At 42.5% G+C, this 17,304-nt stretch overlaps 1 protein-coding gene across 9 annotated transcripts in view; it reads left to right on the top strand.

Annotated features, from left to right (window-relative positions):
• Positions 1-17,304, top strand: part of PALM2AKAP2 (PALM2 and AKAP2 fusion) — a 481,551-nt gene that overhangs the window by 397,060 nt on the left and 67,187 nt on the right. Inside the window, exon 1 of one of the 9 annotated variants that reach the window (XM_032306717.1) lies at positions 14,847-15,238. The exons of the other annotated variants lie outside the window; for them this stretch is intronic. Coding sequence (XP_032162608.1) covers positions 15,203-15,238 — 36 coding nt within the window. The 5' untranslated portion in view covers positions 14,847-15,202. Of the gene's footprint in view, positions 1-14,846; positions 15,239-17,304 lie in introns of those variants that run through there. 9 annotated transcript variants of the gene reach the window in all.

Genomic DNA, 17,304 nt, shown 5'->3' with positions numbered 1-17,304 from the left:
CCGTGTGAGAGTTTGAGTTGATTCTGATCGCTCTTGTAAGACCCTCGTCTTCCATTCTGAGGCACAGAGTGTGTCTCTGCCGGATTCTGTGTTCTGAGTGGGACTGTGGAGGAAGGATGACGTCATTGTTGGTCTTGGGTCTTTCAGAGAAGCACAAAGCTTCTGGGGGCAAAAGCTTGAGCAAAAAGACAACAGGTTCTCCCGTGGGAGTTCCTGGAAACCCTCAGATCTGGGACACTTAAAGTGAGCCTCCTGACCGGGGCGGAGATTTGGCACATCAGACACAGCTTTTATAGAATGTTCTACAAGGATTCACTTTGTATGTGACCCACTGACTCGAGCCACGGCCAACCTGGCTTGTTGTTTTATCTCAGTTAAAAGACTTCTGTTAAAAGCACAAACAAGAAAATTCTGATGAGTCAAAAACTCATTGTATTTCCAATGCCGGTTCTAAGGATAGAACTTGATGGCAAATTGTGTCAATTTTGCACTGTTTTCCCCAGGGATTATGGGTTGCACACCCAGATGTCAGCCCTTCTGCAACTTGTACAGATAAAAGATGTGCTTTTGAAACCACAGGATCTATATTATGGGAAAGTCGCCCCCCCACCCCACCACCAAAAGGAGTTTCACAGTTTGTGCAGGTTCTGAAAAATCTTTTTAGGGGTACCATATTTCTTAGATATAACTATAGTAAATATGTTATGAAGATGTGTTAGTTTGTTTTCTTGAGACTGAATTGATGGCTGCTTCAATTCAGAATAAAGATTTCAACTGTTCTCTTGTCCTATCAGAATATTTATGTAGCTTAATGTATCTCTCTACAAAGCCCGTATTTATTGCAAGGGGAAAACAGTAACTTTACAGTGGAGGAACCTGGCAGACATCACTCTAATCCAATATCTAAAGTTAGCATCGTCAGTAATTCGACAAATTGACATTGAGTCTCGTTTGATAAGATGAATAAGAGGAAAACCCAGCCTCACTTCTGTGATACCCCTCCAAAACGCTCACCTTGGAACTAACCATAAGGAACTATTGGATAACCCCACATTGAAGAAGAGTCAACAAAATAAACTTTTAAGTGTGTCCAGGTCATAAAAGACTAAGAAAGTGTCCCAAATTAATGGGGCGCCTAGGTGGCTCAGTTGGTTAAGCCATCCACTCTTCATCTTGTCTCAGGTTGTGATCTTAATGTCACCAGATGGAGCCCTGAGTCGGGCTCCACGCTCAGCATGGGGTCTGCTTCTCCCTCTCCTTCCTCTGTGCACATGCTCTCTCTCTCAAATAAATAAATAAATAAATAAAATCTTTTAGAAAACCTAAGTGCCCCCAAAGGAAGAAAGAAAGAAAGAAAGAAAGAAAGAAAGAAAGAAAGAAAGAAAGAAAGAAAGAAAGAAAGAAAGGAAAAATCGCTTTTAAAAAAAATAAGTGCCCAATGGCGCCTGGGGGGCTCAGTGGGTTAAAGCCTCTGCCTTCAGCTCAGGTCATGATCTCAGGGTCCTGGGATTGAGCCCTGCGTCAGGCTCTCTGCTCAACGGGGAGCCTGCTTCCTCCTCTCTCTCTACCTGCCTCTCTGCCTACTTGTGATCTCTGCCTGTCAAATAAATAAATAAAATCTTCAAAAAAAAAAAAAAAGTAAGTGTCCCAAATTGAAAAAGATTAAAGAGACATGAGAGCTAAATGCTACATGGAACTCTAGTTGGAACCATTTTGTTGGTAAGAGCATCACTGGGACACCTGCTGACATTTGAATGGGGTCTGTAGTTTTAGGTGGTAGGATTTTGTCGATGTTAGTTGTGTGATTTTGAGGCTCTACTGTGGTTAGGTAGAAAAATATCCTTATTTTTAGGAAATGTACACTGAAGTATTAGGAATAATGGGGCATGGTATCTGCAACTGACTTCAGGGATTTAGAAAAAAATAATTATATACACACACCAACCACACACACAGACACACACACACACACACACACCCCATGTAGCATTCTAACTTTTAGGAAATTTTTAGGAAATCGATAAAAGACATAATTATAAGAGATAAATTAGAAGTAGTAGAGTATTTTTTAAAAGCTTTTATTTATTTGAGACAGAGAGAGAGAGGGTGTGCGAGCACAAGTGGGGGAAGGGGCAGAGGTAGAGGGAGAACCTGACTCCCTGCTGAGCAGGGAGCCCTATGTGGGGCTTCATCCCAGGACCCCAGGATCATGACCTGAGCCAAAGGCAGATGCTAAATGACTGAACCACCCAGGTTCCCCTAGAGCATTCTTTAACACTCTTTAATTCAGGGACAATTATTTAGGCTTTCAGTTGACAGTCCTGAAAAAATTCTAGCTGAAGTTTGGAGTGCCACCATTTTCACACATCAGTCCTATAGTCTGCCCCTGCTCATCTGAGGTTTGAAGGAAAAATAATTTCAAATATGTTGTAAAATTTACCAGTGTGATACTACTGTTGCAAACAGGATTTAATCTGTTTGGAGCTCAGAAACCTTATCTTCAAATTCCTCTGATATGAAGTATTAAGTTAGTGCAATACAAATTTTAGAAGACTTAATCAGATGTTTATGTGATTCATAAAAATGTGTAGCTTTCCTATACTATTTCATTTTTTTCCTGATTATGAAATAGTACATACTTCCTATAAACGCTGTAGATATACAAGAAGCATCAAAATAATACAGAGGAAATAAAGTTCAGATAGAATCTCAGCACTCAGCGGGATGCCTGAGTGGCTCGGGGTGGTGAGATGGAGCCCTGCATTAGGCTTCACACGCGGCTGGGAGTCTGCTTGAGATTCTCTGTCTCTCCCTCCCTCTGGCCCTCCTTGCTGCTCTCTCCCTCCCTCTCTGTCTCTCTCCCTCTCTAAAATGAGTAAATAAATTCTTCTTTTAAAAAAAGATATGTGGGGCGCCTGGGTGGCTCAGTCGTTAAGCCTCTGCCTTTGGCTCAGGTCACGATCCCAGGGTCCTGGGATTGAGCCCCGCATCGGCTTCCTGCTCCAGTGGGAAGCCTGCTTCTCCCTCTCCCACTCCCCAGGCTCGTGCTCCCTGTCTCACTGTGCCTCTCTCTGTCAAATAAATAAATAAAATCTTTTAAAAAAATAAAATAAATTAAAAAACAAATTTTAAAAGACACGTATCTCAAAAAAAAAAGAAAAAGAAAAAGAATCTCACAGCTCAGAAGCCACATACCAACTGGTAACAGTCAGGCTTTTTTCTGTCTTATATACCTTTTTAAACTGCCCCATTCTTGAGACATCATGCTGAACATACAGTTTTGGATCCTAATGTTTTTACTCATTTTATTTTATTTATTTATTTGAGAAAGAACAGGAGCTGCGGGGGGTGAGGTTGATTGACAGACCCACCCAGGCATCCCGCTTTTACTAATTTTAGCAAAGCATTTTCCCAGGTCACAAAATTTCAGTATTTTTTAGCTTTTCATTTTAACATACTTTTAAACTTACAAAAAAATTGCAAGAATAGTACAAAGAATTTTTGTCTTCCCTTCACCAATTGTTAGCATTTTCCATAGTGGCTTTCTCTCTCTCTTCAAATTCATATATATCTATATATGAATTTTTAAATATATATATGTAAGATATATATAAGTATTATATAAAACATATATATAATAATTTATAAATACATGTATATTATACACATTACATATTACATATAATTTTTTTTTTAAGATTTTATTTTTATTTATTTATTTAAGAGAGAGACAGTGAGCGAGAACATGAGTGAGGAGAAAGTCAGAGGGAGAAGCAGACTCCCCATGGAGCTGGGAGCCTGATATGGGACTCGATCCTGGGACTCCAGGATCATGATCTGAGCCGAAGGCAGTCGTCCAACCAACTGAGCCACCCAGGCGCCCCTACATATAATTTTTAATACAATTTTTTTCTGAACCATTTAAAAAGAAGTTGTAGTCATCATGCCCCTTCACATTAATTTGTATAGTCATGATAAAGTTTTTAAATTCAGGAGATTTGACATAGGGTACTAATATTTACTACAAACTACATTTTCAAATTTTGCCAGATTTCTTCAAAATGTCCTTTATAGCAGTTTTTTTCATCCTCAAACTAGGATCTAATCCAGGATCATTTGGAGGTCATGTGTCTTCAGCCTCCTTTAATATGGAAAAGATTCTTAGCCCTTTCCTTGACATTGACATTTGTGAGGAGTACAGGCAATGGCCCTCTGTGTAGATTAGTCTGTTTCCTACATAGCTATTTATAGCTGTAAGAGATTGTACTCAAGATGATGTTTTATGCTGGGCAGGTTGGTGGCTTCTAAATGTTTGACTTTTTTTTTTTTCTAATTTTTTATTTTTTTATTAACATATGATATATTATTAGCCCCAGGGGTACAGATCTGTGAATCACCAGGTTTACACACTTCACAGCACTCACCATAGCACATACCCTCCCCAATGTCCATAACCCAACCCTCCTCTCCCAACCCTCCTCCCCCCAGCAACCCTCAGTTTGTTTTGTGAGATTAAGAGTCTCTTACAGTTTGTCTCCCTCCCGATCCCATCTTGTGATGTTTGCCTTTATAAATAGTAACATCAGCAAACATCCTTACACTTACATTTCTGTAAGCACTTCTGATTATTTCGATCTAATAGAATCCCAGAAATGGAAATAATGGGTAAATTGGCATGGGTATGAAGACTCCCGAGACGGGCTTCCAGATTGCTTTGCAGAAGGGTATGAAACAAGTTGCCAAGTGAAGCTCCATGTTTGAAATCCAGGAATATAAAATAGAGAGCGATGGGATATAATCTATGTTGTTACTAGTTTTAAGTTTCCCCTAATCGTTTTGTCAGATGTGCTTTGTTAAGCAGAAAGGCAGGGCCTCCCCTTACACGTACACAGGAGAAACAAGTGTATGGGGGATGAGATCACCCACTGAGTCGTGTAGGCAAGCAGTTTTTGTGGGTTACCTACTAATTTGAAATTGACCCTGGCACGCGTCAAGCTAAGATTACTGACCGTTAGCATGGCTTGGGGGCTTTCTGTCACTGCCTGAATAGGTAAAGCTTTAATGTTTATTTTATGGGCAATGCTTAACCTCTAACCCATGAGGAAAGCTCGCACACCGACTCTGCCCTGTTGGTGCTCAGGCATGGCGCTTGTCTCAGATATGATTCCAGGAGGCCTTTGTTCAATGAAGTGGATAGATTTAGTATATACCACTCAGTGGATTATATCAGAGACCCAGTGCCCGTAGTGGTTAAAAGCATTAAGTTCTCGAGTCTCTGCTTCCCCACTTACTTGCTTTATAACAATGGACACATCCCTTAACCTTTCTGAGCCTTGGTTCTTTTACCTGTACAAGGAGAATCATCATGGTACCCATGCAGTAGGGTAGTTACGCACTTAGCATGACGCTCTGCACCTTCGGAGCACGAATTTGGCTTTAGCTTTCATAATGATTGTTAACGATCTGTTCGCTTTGAGGCTGTGCTTTGCAGTGGCTGAAATCACTGTCGCATCTGGGGAGGCGGGAAAGCCAGGGGTCAGCGCCTCCGTCTGACAGATGAGAAAGACCGCACTCAGAGAGGGGCTGTGAGCTGCGTGGTACGTGCATTCATTACACGGGCATTCATCTCTGTTCCTTGCCTCCCAGGTCAGAGCTCCTAACCTGTGGTCTGCTGCCTCTTTCATAACTCTGTACCTGGAAATCCAAAGCCACTCAGGCAAATGTTGGATAAACCCCAAGGTTCTCTTACAAACATGTCTTGAGATAAGCCAGGCATCAGCAAATGTTTCTTATAAAGAGCAAACAGTTAATATTTTAGGCTCTGCAGGCATAGGACATCTGTTGCAATTACTTGATTTTGCTGTTGGAACGTGAAAATAGCCTTAGACAGTATGTTAAACCAACAGACGTGGCTGGGTTCCAGCAGGACCATATTCACGAGAACCAGTGACCACCAGATTTGGCTCCTGGCAGGGCTCTTTATCAACCAGTGATTTAGACAATCTGCATTTCTTGGGAGGGGGCTTGTGCATTTCATTCCATTGGCCACACAGGGACCTTTTGAGTTTTTAGACATAGCGAAGAATACTTCAGTAGCTTAGGTCTGGCACATAGTAGGTCCGTGGTCACGGCCTACTGAACGCATGAGAACTGCTTCTCTCAGTCTGCGTTTTCCTCCAGGTTATATAGTCCTATATTTTACAAAAAGGATCACAGTTTATTTTGCCTCTGTAAATTTTTTATTTTGTTTTTGTTTCGTGTCACTCTGAAGTGATATTTAAAGAAGATGGGGGGCGCCTGGGTGGCTCAGTGGGTTAAAGCCTCAGCCTTCAGCTCAGGTCATGATCTCAGGGTCCTGGGATCGAGCCCCGCTTCAGGCTCTGTGCTCAGTGGGGAGCCTGCTTCCTCTCTCTCTGCCTACTTGTGATCTCTGTCTGTCAAATAAATAAATAAAATCTTAAAAAAAAATAAAAGATTGGGAAAAGAGCTTCTATTCCCAAATGTAGATCAAAAAATATTTTCAGATATTTTTAATGTTTATTGTGCATCCATTTGTTATTTTATTTTTATTCTCTCGCACAGAGGATAATTTTCAATAAAAACTCTCCTTGGGGATTTACACAGCTTTTGTTTTAATTAGAAAGCCATCTCCCTTGCACTCTTGTACTACTGTTGACTCAAATTATTAAAAAAAATAATGGCTGAGGATACATTTGTTCTTTTCAAAATAAGCAACTACCTTTAATATTCTAGAAAAGAACCAGCCTGTGCTGGGGTGTTTGCTCCAAGAATATTTCTCGTGGTGTGGGAAATGGCGGTGGTGGCCTTCTGACCCTTGGGCCAAGACACGTAGTGTATTATGTCCATTACTAGCTGGCTTTGTCCGTGAGGGTATTCTGATAATAGCAAACCCATGTGACAACTAAATATAGGAAACTTGTGTAGTTAATTAGAAATGCTGCCTTTGGTAGTTCAACCTTGGCTGAATAAAGATGTTTTCTTTTGGGGGCATCTGGGTGGCTCAGTCGTTGGGCATCTGCCTTTGGCTCAGGTCATGATCCCAGGGTCTGAGGTTCAAGCCCTGCATTAGGCTCTCAGCCCAGCAGGAAACCTGCTTCTCCTTCTCCCACTCCCCCACTGCGTTCCCTCTCTCGCTGTGTCTCTCTCTGTCAAATAAATAAAATCTTAAAAAAACAAAAGGTGTTTTCTTTTGAAATCAGTACTCTGTTGCCCTCAGTGGTTGTTCTACACTAGCCTGCCAAGAACTATTATGCTCCATTTACAGAACTTGGTGAGGTGCCTCAGAATCTCCCAGCAATGGTCCATGTTTCATCTGAAAGGAAACAAGTATACGTCTCTGGTGTGTAGTGAGGAGTGAGGTCACGTAGCTCACCTTCATCTTCGAGTGGACTGTTGGGTGGACCATTAGTCTCCCAGGGCTTTTCCACAAGGAGTAATTGGGAGAAGACTTGGGGAAGAAGTCAGTGCAATTCAGCCAATGACCAGAGCAGTTCAGTCGTTTCTAGAGGGGGGCACAGCACTGCCACGTATCTTTCTGTGTACTTGGTGCTTTCTAAGAGAGGGTTTAGACCTTGAAGTGTGGCTTTCCCTATCTCAAAAAGTATCTTTGGTTTTTTCTCTCCGCATCAAGTTTTGTGACCATGCATTTGACATCTACTAGGGGGCAAGGCACTGTGCTAGCCCTGGGGATATAAACATGTAACCCATCACCACTGTTAAAGTGCTGGTAACTTGAGGGCTGCATCCTAGACTGGAAACCAGTGGTAGTCACAGAAATGGACAGATAAGGTCTGCAGTGTCTTCTGTTTTTCTAAGGGGAAGAAAGCTGGGGAGGAGAAAACAATACATTCTATCCATTTTCATCTCTATGTTTTATGCCATGAAGAAGATTCAAAAGAGGTTACCGATAAAGTTGGTAATTTGAGATGACCAAAACCACAGAGGAGTGATGGCAGACAGGCCGGGCGGTGGGAAGCACAGTGTAGAAAGTCTGCATGGTACACTCACGGGTTATGATTAGATCCAGGGAGCTGTCCCTAGAGTGTTGTCATTCCCAGTGATTTTTTTTTTTTTTTAATTCCTTGTCTATAAGAGCAGCACCCACTGGTCATACAGAATGAGCTGAATAAGCCAAATATTTAAAGTGTTTTGAGCTTCTCAGGAAACCAATGAACCAGAAATTTAAGAATCTGTGGTTGGGGTGAAAATATTTTGTATCTTTCCAGAGACTGACTGAAGAATGTGTATTTGAGGCAGTAAATGGCAGAAATGCTTGAACCTGGTAATATGCAGTTATTGCTCTGGGACTCTTACAGGAAGAATACGCACATTTTAATAAAAGAAGGCAATCTTTCTGATACTCTATTTGCTTAGTTTTCTAAAGCCTTCTAGAAAAAAGTGTATTGTGGAAGATCAATCAAGTTAGTTCAAGTTGAATGTTTTCCTCTTGATGCAAAGCAATGAAGATCGCTTTCTTGGGGAGAGAAGAAAAGTCATGACTTGCGGGGTACCTGGGTGGCTCAGTGGGTTAAGCCTCTGCCTTCAGCTCAGGTCATGTTCTTGGGTCCTGAGATCGAGTCCCCATCGAGCTCTCTGCTCAGCAGGGAGCCTGCTTCCCCCTCTCTCTCTGCCTACTTGTGATCTCTCTCTCTGTCAAATAAATAAATAAAACCTTTAAAAAAATGACTCACACCAGAGCATTTCATTGAGAATTATTGTTGCTTGTGTTTTGGAATTCACATTGTTAAAAAGAGAAATTTTGGAAAGGCAGGGAGGGGTGGGACGAGTCTTGTGGTTTGCATGTTGCCTATAATCACGTATTTCTTTTTTTAAGAGCCCGTGTTTCTTGGCGGATTGTGGTCTTAAAATAGAGCACAGCACATTTATTCTTGGGCTTGGCAAGGACCTGCATTTTGTTTACGGCTTGGGCTAAGGTTTTGTGGACAAGGAACTTTTCATAGATAATCCCAGGACTGAAACAGCTCATAAAGAAAGGTCAGCTAGTGCAGGCTCCAGCACCCTTTTCCCAAGTGGTCTTTCTGCCAGCTACCTGGGCCTCATGGTTCAGTGGCAGGCCTGTTGATTTGGGCAGTGTCCAAGTGACAAAAATGTCTCCCTTCTCCGGAACTAGAATCTTTCACACTGACTTCGCTACTTGAGCTTTGTTCCTGTGGGGGGGTGGGAGGGGTTCACAGAATCTGGGCAATTCTTTCCTGTGATAGCCCTTCAGACAGGAGAGATTTGAAGGACGGTCGTCAGGCTCACACCTTACCCCCCCAGCCACCCCACCCACCCCGCCACCTTCCATCTGTATTTCGGTTGATAATTAAAGCCCTTTACCACTGTGGACTCAAGAAAGGAACGTGTGTCCAGTTCAGCGTATCACTTCTCTGGGTCTTGGTTTTAGACTTCCGTTAATATAGCCCCAGGTGCCTCTTACCATGGGAGGGTCAGGCTCTTGAGGGTGAAAGCTGGTATAGTAAGAATCATCCTTGAAATGTCATATGAAGTACAGTAAATGCAAACAACATGTGGTTTTGTGTCTACAGCCCTTTATAAAATTTCTTATATACCTGAAAGTTTAGAACTACTGATCTGGCCAACAGAATTAAAGAACAAAAAATCTTACCTGCAAAAGATTTCTACATAAATGTAGTGATTGAAGACCCATGCCTGCTTTTGCTGCCTACCAAACAAAACCTCATGGAAGCAAGATGAAGGAGGTGTGTTTTTGTTTCATTGTGGCAAAATGTACGTAATGCAAAATTTACCATTTTAAAACATGCAGTTCGGTGGTATTAAGTTGTTGTATGACCAGCATCACCATCCTTCTCCAGAACTTTCTCATCTTGCCAAACCAAAACTCTGTACCCAGTGCACACCAACTCCTCATTCCTTCCTCCCACCAACCCCCACAAGCACCCTTCTACTTTCTGTCTTTATGGATTGAACTACTCCAGGTACCTTGTGTAAGTGGAATCTTATGGTATTTGTCCTCTTGTCCCTGGCTTATTTCACTTAAAGGAGCTTTTTTTTTTTTTTTAAAAAAGATATTTATTATTTATTTGAGAGAGAGAGAGAGAGAGAGCACATGTGTGTGCAGGTTCAGGGAGAGGGGTAGAGGGAGAAGCAGACTCGCTGCTGAGCCGGGAGCCGGATGTGGGACTTGATCCCAGGACCCTGGGATCATGACCTGAGCTGAAGGCAGCTGCTTAACCAACTGAACCATCCAGGTGCCCCTTAAAGACGCTTTTTTAAAGGCACAAATCTAAAAGTACCAGAATAGCAGGAGAGGAGAGAATAGGAACAATTTTTGGCACCACGCTGAAGGGGAGATCTGTGGCTAAAATAAGGAGGACTGGCTTGTTTTCAGAATGTCAAAACATTCCTGAGTCTTTTATTGTCTTTTAAATGAGTCCGTTGGCTCTCAGCCTTCCCCAGTGACAGCTTAGGGTCCTGTTTTTTTTCCAGGTCTGCAAAATGTTGTGGGTAGTTATGCATCTGCTTTCTATCTTCCAAAGTTTTACTAAAAATGTTCTTGGTGGCAAAGAGAAGATCCTATAAGCTTCCAGGGGGAAAAACAGATCATATGCAAAGATCGGTAATCAGAATGGATTTTGACTTGTCCACAGTAACACTGACAGCTGGAAGGCAGTGGGGCCATGCCTTGGGTAGTCTGGAGGAAAATGATGTTAAAACTAGCACTTTCTATCCAGACAAACTCTTAGTCGAATGTAAGGGTAGACTAATGACAACAGACATACAAGTTTTCAGGAAGCAACTGGAGGAGGTGGCCCACTAAAATAAGAGTATAAACGAGGAAAGAATTGGAGGGAAGTGGTGTGAGGGGGTGGGATTAAGAGATCCTTGTGTTCTGTAAAATCCATAAGACCAGTAGGCAATTTAAATTATATGCCTATATAACTTTAATAGAAAGAATAACTAAAATTAAAGAGAATGTGGGGAAGGGAGGGAGATAGGTACTGAAGGATATGCTCCAGAATAATGAGGGAGTAAGCAACAAAAGCAGAAGACATGTAGAAAACCGAGGCTCCCAGTTCAGAGAGTACCCACTTGGCGTCTAGTGATCACCAAGGCAGGACTGGAAGAGGACGAAGGGACACAACAGAGCTGATCATCTTTTCGGTGAACTCAACTCTTCAGAAAATGGTATTGGGGGGTTTTGCAGACCTTCTGAATTTGTAGAAAAAGTTAAGTGATTTGTACGTAAAACACCATAGTTCTTGGTGTTTTTTAGGGAAACACCTCATTAGGGAAAATGAAGTAATTACTAACTCTAGAGAAAAGGCATTAAATTAGACAAGAAAATATAATGTACTTCTGAGGTCAGCCATGTATGAAACTTACATGATCCTAGAAATATAAACAGTGAAGAGTAATTAACCACCATTTGTGAAGTAAGTAACAAGTGCTGGGAGGGCCAGCAGAGGGGAAGTCAGTTGGGATTGTCTAAAACTGATAGGAGTCATGTAACATAAACACCTTCTGTGGAAAATTTTGGCAAATACCATAAGAAATAACTAAAAAAAATTTGTAAGTGGTTTAAACTAAGGAACAGAAAGGACTATTTGACAGCTGAACCCTGACACCATTTGATTTTTAAAAAACTATTTGTGTGCTCTGTATGTTTAAACCTAATGAAGATATAAAATAACTCAAATAGGAAAACAATCTCTTTGCAGCTGTGTGGACAATATAAAGGATCTTGAATCTCATTGAGAGATGTGTTTGCTGTGATTCTTGAAGGAGGTCATGTTTGTGAGAGCACCTTGCACACAGGAGGTGCTAAATCAGTGTTTGCTGGGTTTGAATCTAAAGCAAGCATGTTTGACCAGACGAGGAGATAGTTCCTTGGAAAGCTGCAGGAATGACTTGGCCGTCTTTCCTGACCTTCCAAGGTGGCATATCTTGCCATGGCTGGTTATTGCTGCTGTACTATGGGCATTGGGCTCAGGACCCCACAGGTGTGTGTAGTTGCCCGTGAGCACGCATGTGTGCAGATGTGTGTGTGTGTGTGTGTGTGTGTGTGCGCGCGTGCGCGCACGTGCATTAGGTGGTGAAATCAATCCAGATGACATGACTGGGTCATACCATTGACAGCCATATCACTTTTGGCCCCGTTGAGGCCATTGGGCTGGGCTGTATATTCTGACCCTGCCGTACATTGTGTATTAGGCTGTTCCCAGTCTCTTCACCACCCATACATCTCAAGGATCATGAAAATCATTAAAAAGCAGAGAGTGACATCATCCTTCTTCAAAGCCTCTTGCCCACTGCCTTAGGAGTAGCACCTCAAATTTGGGGTATTCTGGGTCTATCTGAGCTATGATTTCGCCCTCCACCCATTTCTCTAGCTTTGTGTCTTGCCCCTCCAGGCCTCACTCTTTACATACCAATAAAACCAAAGAAATTACAGTTCTCTGTAAACAGTTGACCATTTCCTGCCCATGACTTTGCTGTTGTTATTCTTCATGCCTGGAATAGCCATTCCTCAGCTCCTCCTCAGTCCTTCTCCCACTGTCATGACAGTTTTAACAATTCTGTTCCCCTTCAAGATCCAACTTACTTAGCCCTTCCTCCAGGAAGCCTTCCCTGAGTATCCTAGGCTGAGCGCGGTATCTCCTTTTGTGCTCTCATAGCACAGGTACAGGTCCCCCTCATGGGGTCCCAGAACTAATGCATCATCATAATGCTATGGCTGTATCTGTCTCTTCCAGAAGGAGGTGACTACCCAACAGGTCAGGGGTCCCAGCTGTTTCCATCAGTGCTCTACGCCTGCAGGTGACACAGTTCACTCCCCCTAAGGCTGACACTAATCTTGTTGGGTCTTCAGGGTTGCAGCCACTTGCTCAGAGGTGACTCTTCCCTTCTGTGAGAGGAGCTTCATGTCCGTTCCTCAAGGATCCCGAGGCCATGGCCTCCAAGTGTCCAACCTTGTGATCCTGGTTTGGAAGCTCCCCCTCCTCCTTACCATTTGAATGCAGAGCTAGATGCTGGGGATGATCTGTAGGACATGGTTTTGTGGGTCAGAGTTCCGAGAAAGCAAGTCACTCACCAAGATGCATGGATTTCCCCCTTTTTTCCGTTCCATCAGGGAAGCACCTTGCCCAGGTGAATGGATTCATTCACTGATTGACTCAGCAAATATTTACAGTTTTGTGCCAAGCCCTGTTCTAGATACTTGGGAGACAGCAGTAAATAAGATGAGATGACTTTTCTATCCTTGAAGACATTACGTTCTAGAGCAGAGAAGCAAACAATCCAAAGCAAACACAGGCACAATCATTCCAGGTACTGAGAAGGGGAGACAGGGTAGTAGGGGGTGAGGAAGGTACTTAGGTATGGTGACCAGGGGACAACCTCTCTGTGGAGGCAACATTTGTGCTGAATGATGAAAAAAAGCTGCTCAAATAAAGAGTTAAGCTGCACTGTCCCATGTCACAATATTCGTGTGGTGGTCACTGGCCACACGAAAGTACTTAAATTAATTAAATTTAAATTAGTTCTTCAGGGGCACCTGGGTGGCTCAGTGGGTTGAGCCGCTGCCTTCGGCTCAGGTCATGATCCCAGGGTCCTGGGATCGAGTCCCGCATCGGGCTCTCTGCTCAGCAGGGAGCCTGCTTCCCTCTCTCTCTCTCTCTCTGCCTGCCTCTCTGTCTACTTGTAATCTCTGTCTGTCAAATAAACAAATAAAATCTTTGAAAAAAAAAATAAATAAATTAGTTCTTCAGTCACACTAGCCACATTTCAAGTAGTCAATAGCCAGCAAATGGCTGGTGGCTACCATATTGAAATGCACAAATAGAGAACGTTTTCATCATCACAGAAGTGTTCTATCTGATGGAGCTGAGCTTGAGAAAGAACATTCAGGGGAGAGGGACCTGCATGTGCAAAGGCCTTGAGGCAGGATGGGACTGGTGTGGGAGGGACCAGTAGGCAGTCTTGGGTAGGGCAGAGTGAGCAGAAGGAAGTCATTGGTGAAACTGATGTCAGAAGCAGGGGAGGAAGGGACATTGGATTACTTACAGGAGAGCACATGGATGTTTTTTTCAAAGAACTGCCTCCTTCCCTTTCACTTGTTGAAACTGGGCATGAAGTCAAGATGAGATGGGTCTGATAGACTTTTAAAAGGAGAATGAAAATGATCTCTAGAGAGAATATTAAGTATGTAAAAATCATGGAGAAAAGATCTCTGTGGACGAATACAGCATGGATATAGCATGTCCTGACTCGGAGAGAAATCCTGGTTGACTCCAGTGGCCAGGGGCTGAAGTCATTCACTGCCCCTCTGACTTTAGAAGGAGGGAGCCAAACAAGAACATAATTTACCCGGTCTTTTCCCCAGATCTCTTTAAAAGCAGGACAGTGTCTTTTAAAGCCCTTCGTAATGTGGTTCTTAGCAAAAGTAGGATTTTGACTCTTGCGTGTGAGAGGCTAGAATTAGATTCTTGTTTTATAAACAGGAGTATCTGTGCCTTGACTTCATTTTGTTTCCCATTTCACGAGGCACTCGTCCCTTTTTTGCGCCTGCCTCTTTGCTAAACAGGTTTTCTTCCTTTCTTTGTAAAGGTGCCTTTGTTTAAACCAACCAAGTTACTTGCTTTTACTGTAAACACAGTGTCCAGTGACTCTCCTTATTGTGGAGATCCAAAGCTTCACAGGAGGAAAAAAGTCTTCAAGGTCACTTTCTGATGTTTGTATTAGAAAATAAGTCATCATGACAAAAAAAAAAAAAGAGCTACACATTGGCTCCTTGGGGCTTATTAGTCCATTACAATTGAGTCCAAGTGACAGCTAGCGTTTGTTGAATCATAATTGATCTGATAAAATGTAATCTGATAATTAGGAGCTGTGTAAGAATAAATACACTCGACTCCTGTTTCCTTTGCCCTTGAAGGCTCTCACGCTGTTCCAAACCGCACCTTTGAATCGGAGAAGTTAGGGCGGTTCACGTTGCAGTCTGTGTGCTTCCTGGGGCAGTGTCCACCAGGTACGTGCGCACACGGGGTGCCAGCCCAGTCCCACTTCACCTGAAAGGCTGTGACCTGGCAGAAGGCTGCGTCCTTGCATCGGATTTTCATCCGAGGAAAGGGAAACCTGGTTGCAGCTTTAGGAACAGCTGGTTCTGTAGATCAGGTTGTACCCAAGGGCTGGTTGGGTCATGATTGCCACCTGGATGCTGTTCTCCCTCTTCACGGTAGGTCTCCTGGTTACTTACTTTTCTCGTGGAGTTCTGTGGCGTGTCGCGGAGGGAGCTTACACCTGTAGGGCCTCAAACTCGGGAAGGCACATTTCCCGTTATTCTTTAGGGGAATTACCTTTTTTTTTTTTTTAAGGTTTTATTTATTTACTTATTTGACAGAGAGAGAGAGAGACAGAAATCACAAGCAGGCAGAGAGGCAGGCAGAGGCAGAGGGAGAAGCAGGCTCCCCGCTGAGCAAGGAGCCCGATGCGGGGCTCGATCCCAGGACCCTGAGATCATGACCTGAGCTGAAGGCAGCAGCTTAACCCACTGAGCCAACCAGGCACCCCAGAATTACCTTTTTAAACTAAGGGCCTTAGAGTTACCCAGAAAGAAAAAGCACATCCCTTGACGTTTCCGGCACTGGAAGGAGCTAACGGTGTGCTCCCATGGCCAAGTTTTCTTTAAGAAAGAGAAAGCAGGATAGCGCTAAGGCTGTTAAAAATGCTATTCTTCAAGTTCCAATTTTGTTGTGAATTATTTCTCTCTCCCTAGTAATTACTGTAATATCTTAGGACCTTCGACTTATATAGCATTTTTCTTCTCAGGGAGGCAAAGCTCAAGTAGAATGTTCTCTGGGATTTTTACCTGATAATTTAATGCTGCAATTATTTCTAAACCAGTTAGTGATGGTATTAGATGTGTTGCTAGGAAACCAGGCATACAGCTCATAAGCTGTGGAATACAGGAAAGGTATACATGCTATGCTTTAAAATCTGGTCAAATTATTTGCCACTGACCTTGAATGTGTTGGCAAGGTTGGTAGGCCTGGGGGAAAGCTAAAACCTATCCTTCTTAGTGTTTGAAACTATAATGTGAACTTTTCAGACCCACTTCTGGCCAGACATTCTGTACCCCACAGGGGGTTGGGGGCAGTTTTTGTACTTCTGTGCTTCCCTAGCCCAAGGCAAAGAGTATAGGGATATATGTACAATGCCTCCTACATCAATATAATGATGGTAAAGTAGAGAAAGGAAACGTGAACTTGAACACTTGAACTTCTTCAAGTTCACAAGAATCAGGTATTGTCTGTCCAAGGTCAATAAAGCTGTTAGAAAACATCTTCATAACTCAAGAGAGATGACTTCGTTTTCAGACACTTTCAAATTTGCATGTGCTGATTTATAAAGTAATGTGTGGGATCTTTGCTTCTTTCCTGATCCCAGACGGTTTTGTGTGGTTGGGATGTATATGTATATTTTAATCATTGTTTAAGATTTATTCACTTTTTATATACATGCAGTAAAACCCTTTTAGCCTACAGTACCCCACACGGGTTTGGTCCAGTGGATACCGTTGCAGATTTGTTTCCACAGTCAAGATACAGAATAGTTCAGTTATCCCACAAATATATTTTGTTTTCAAATTTCTGTTGGCATGTTTGGGTATCTAGTTTACTCTTACTTCTGAAGGTGAAGCCGTGCAATTTTGTCACAATTAACACAATAGCTTCTGACACCTTCTACCTAAAAGTTGAGTGAGGTATTAGAAGCAAGGTCTGATTTACTAATTCTTTTCTCAAAGAGTCCTAAATGATAAAGTTGCACTATTTGATGAGTTGTTTCTTCGTATTATAATAGTTGGTTAGAACGGCATAATGGTTGGTACAATATATTAAAAAAATAGCTGAAGAAATTTGTAATAAATACTACAGTTAGTAAAAGTAATGTACTAAAAATGAAAAAAAGCTAATTTTAGGGGGAGTTTATATATATGTTTTTACATAAATTTAGTACTAGAGTTTTAAGGAAATTGAAATGCTGCTAGAAGCAAGGACTGCATGACTCAAACTAGCTTACAAAAGGGGCTTTAGTGGCTCAAATCACTGAAAGGTAGGCTTCAAGCATAGCAAAAGCCAGGGGTTCAAAAGACAGTGTCAATGTCCCTCCCCCCACCCCCATTCAGCTGTGTTTTCCTCTGTTGGCTCCATTCTTGTTTGGCTCTTTTCCTTGTGGGATCAATATGACTGATGGACAGCCTCTCCAGGCTTTTATCCCATTTTCTCAATCTTTCCATTCCTT

The sequence above is a fragment of the Mustela erminea genome, chromosome 12 (assembly GCF_009829155.1).
Source record: "Mustela erminea isolate mMusErm1 chromosome 12, mMusErm1.Pri, whole genome shotgun sequence".
Classification (NCBI taxonomy): domain Eukaryota; kingdom Metazoa; phylum Chordata; class Mammalia; order Carnivora; family Mustelidae; genus Mustela; species Mustela erminea.
The sequence above is the reverse complement of the archived record's forward strand: the minus strand, read 5'-3'. Positions and strand labels throughout refer to the sequence as shown.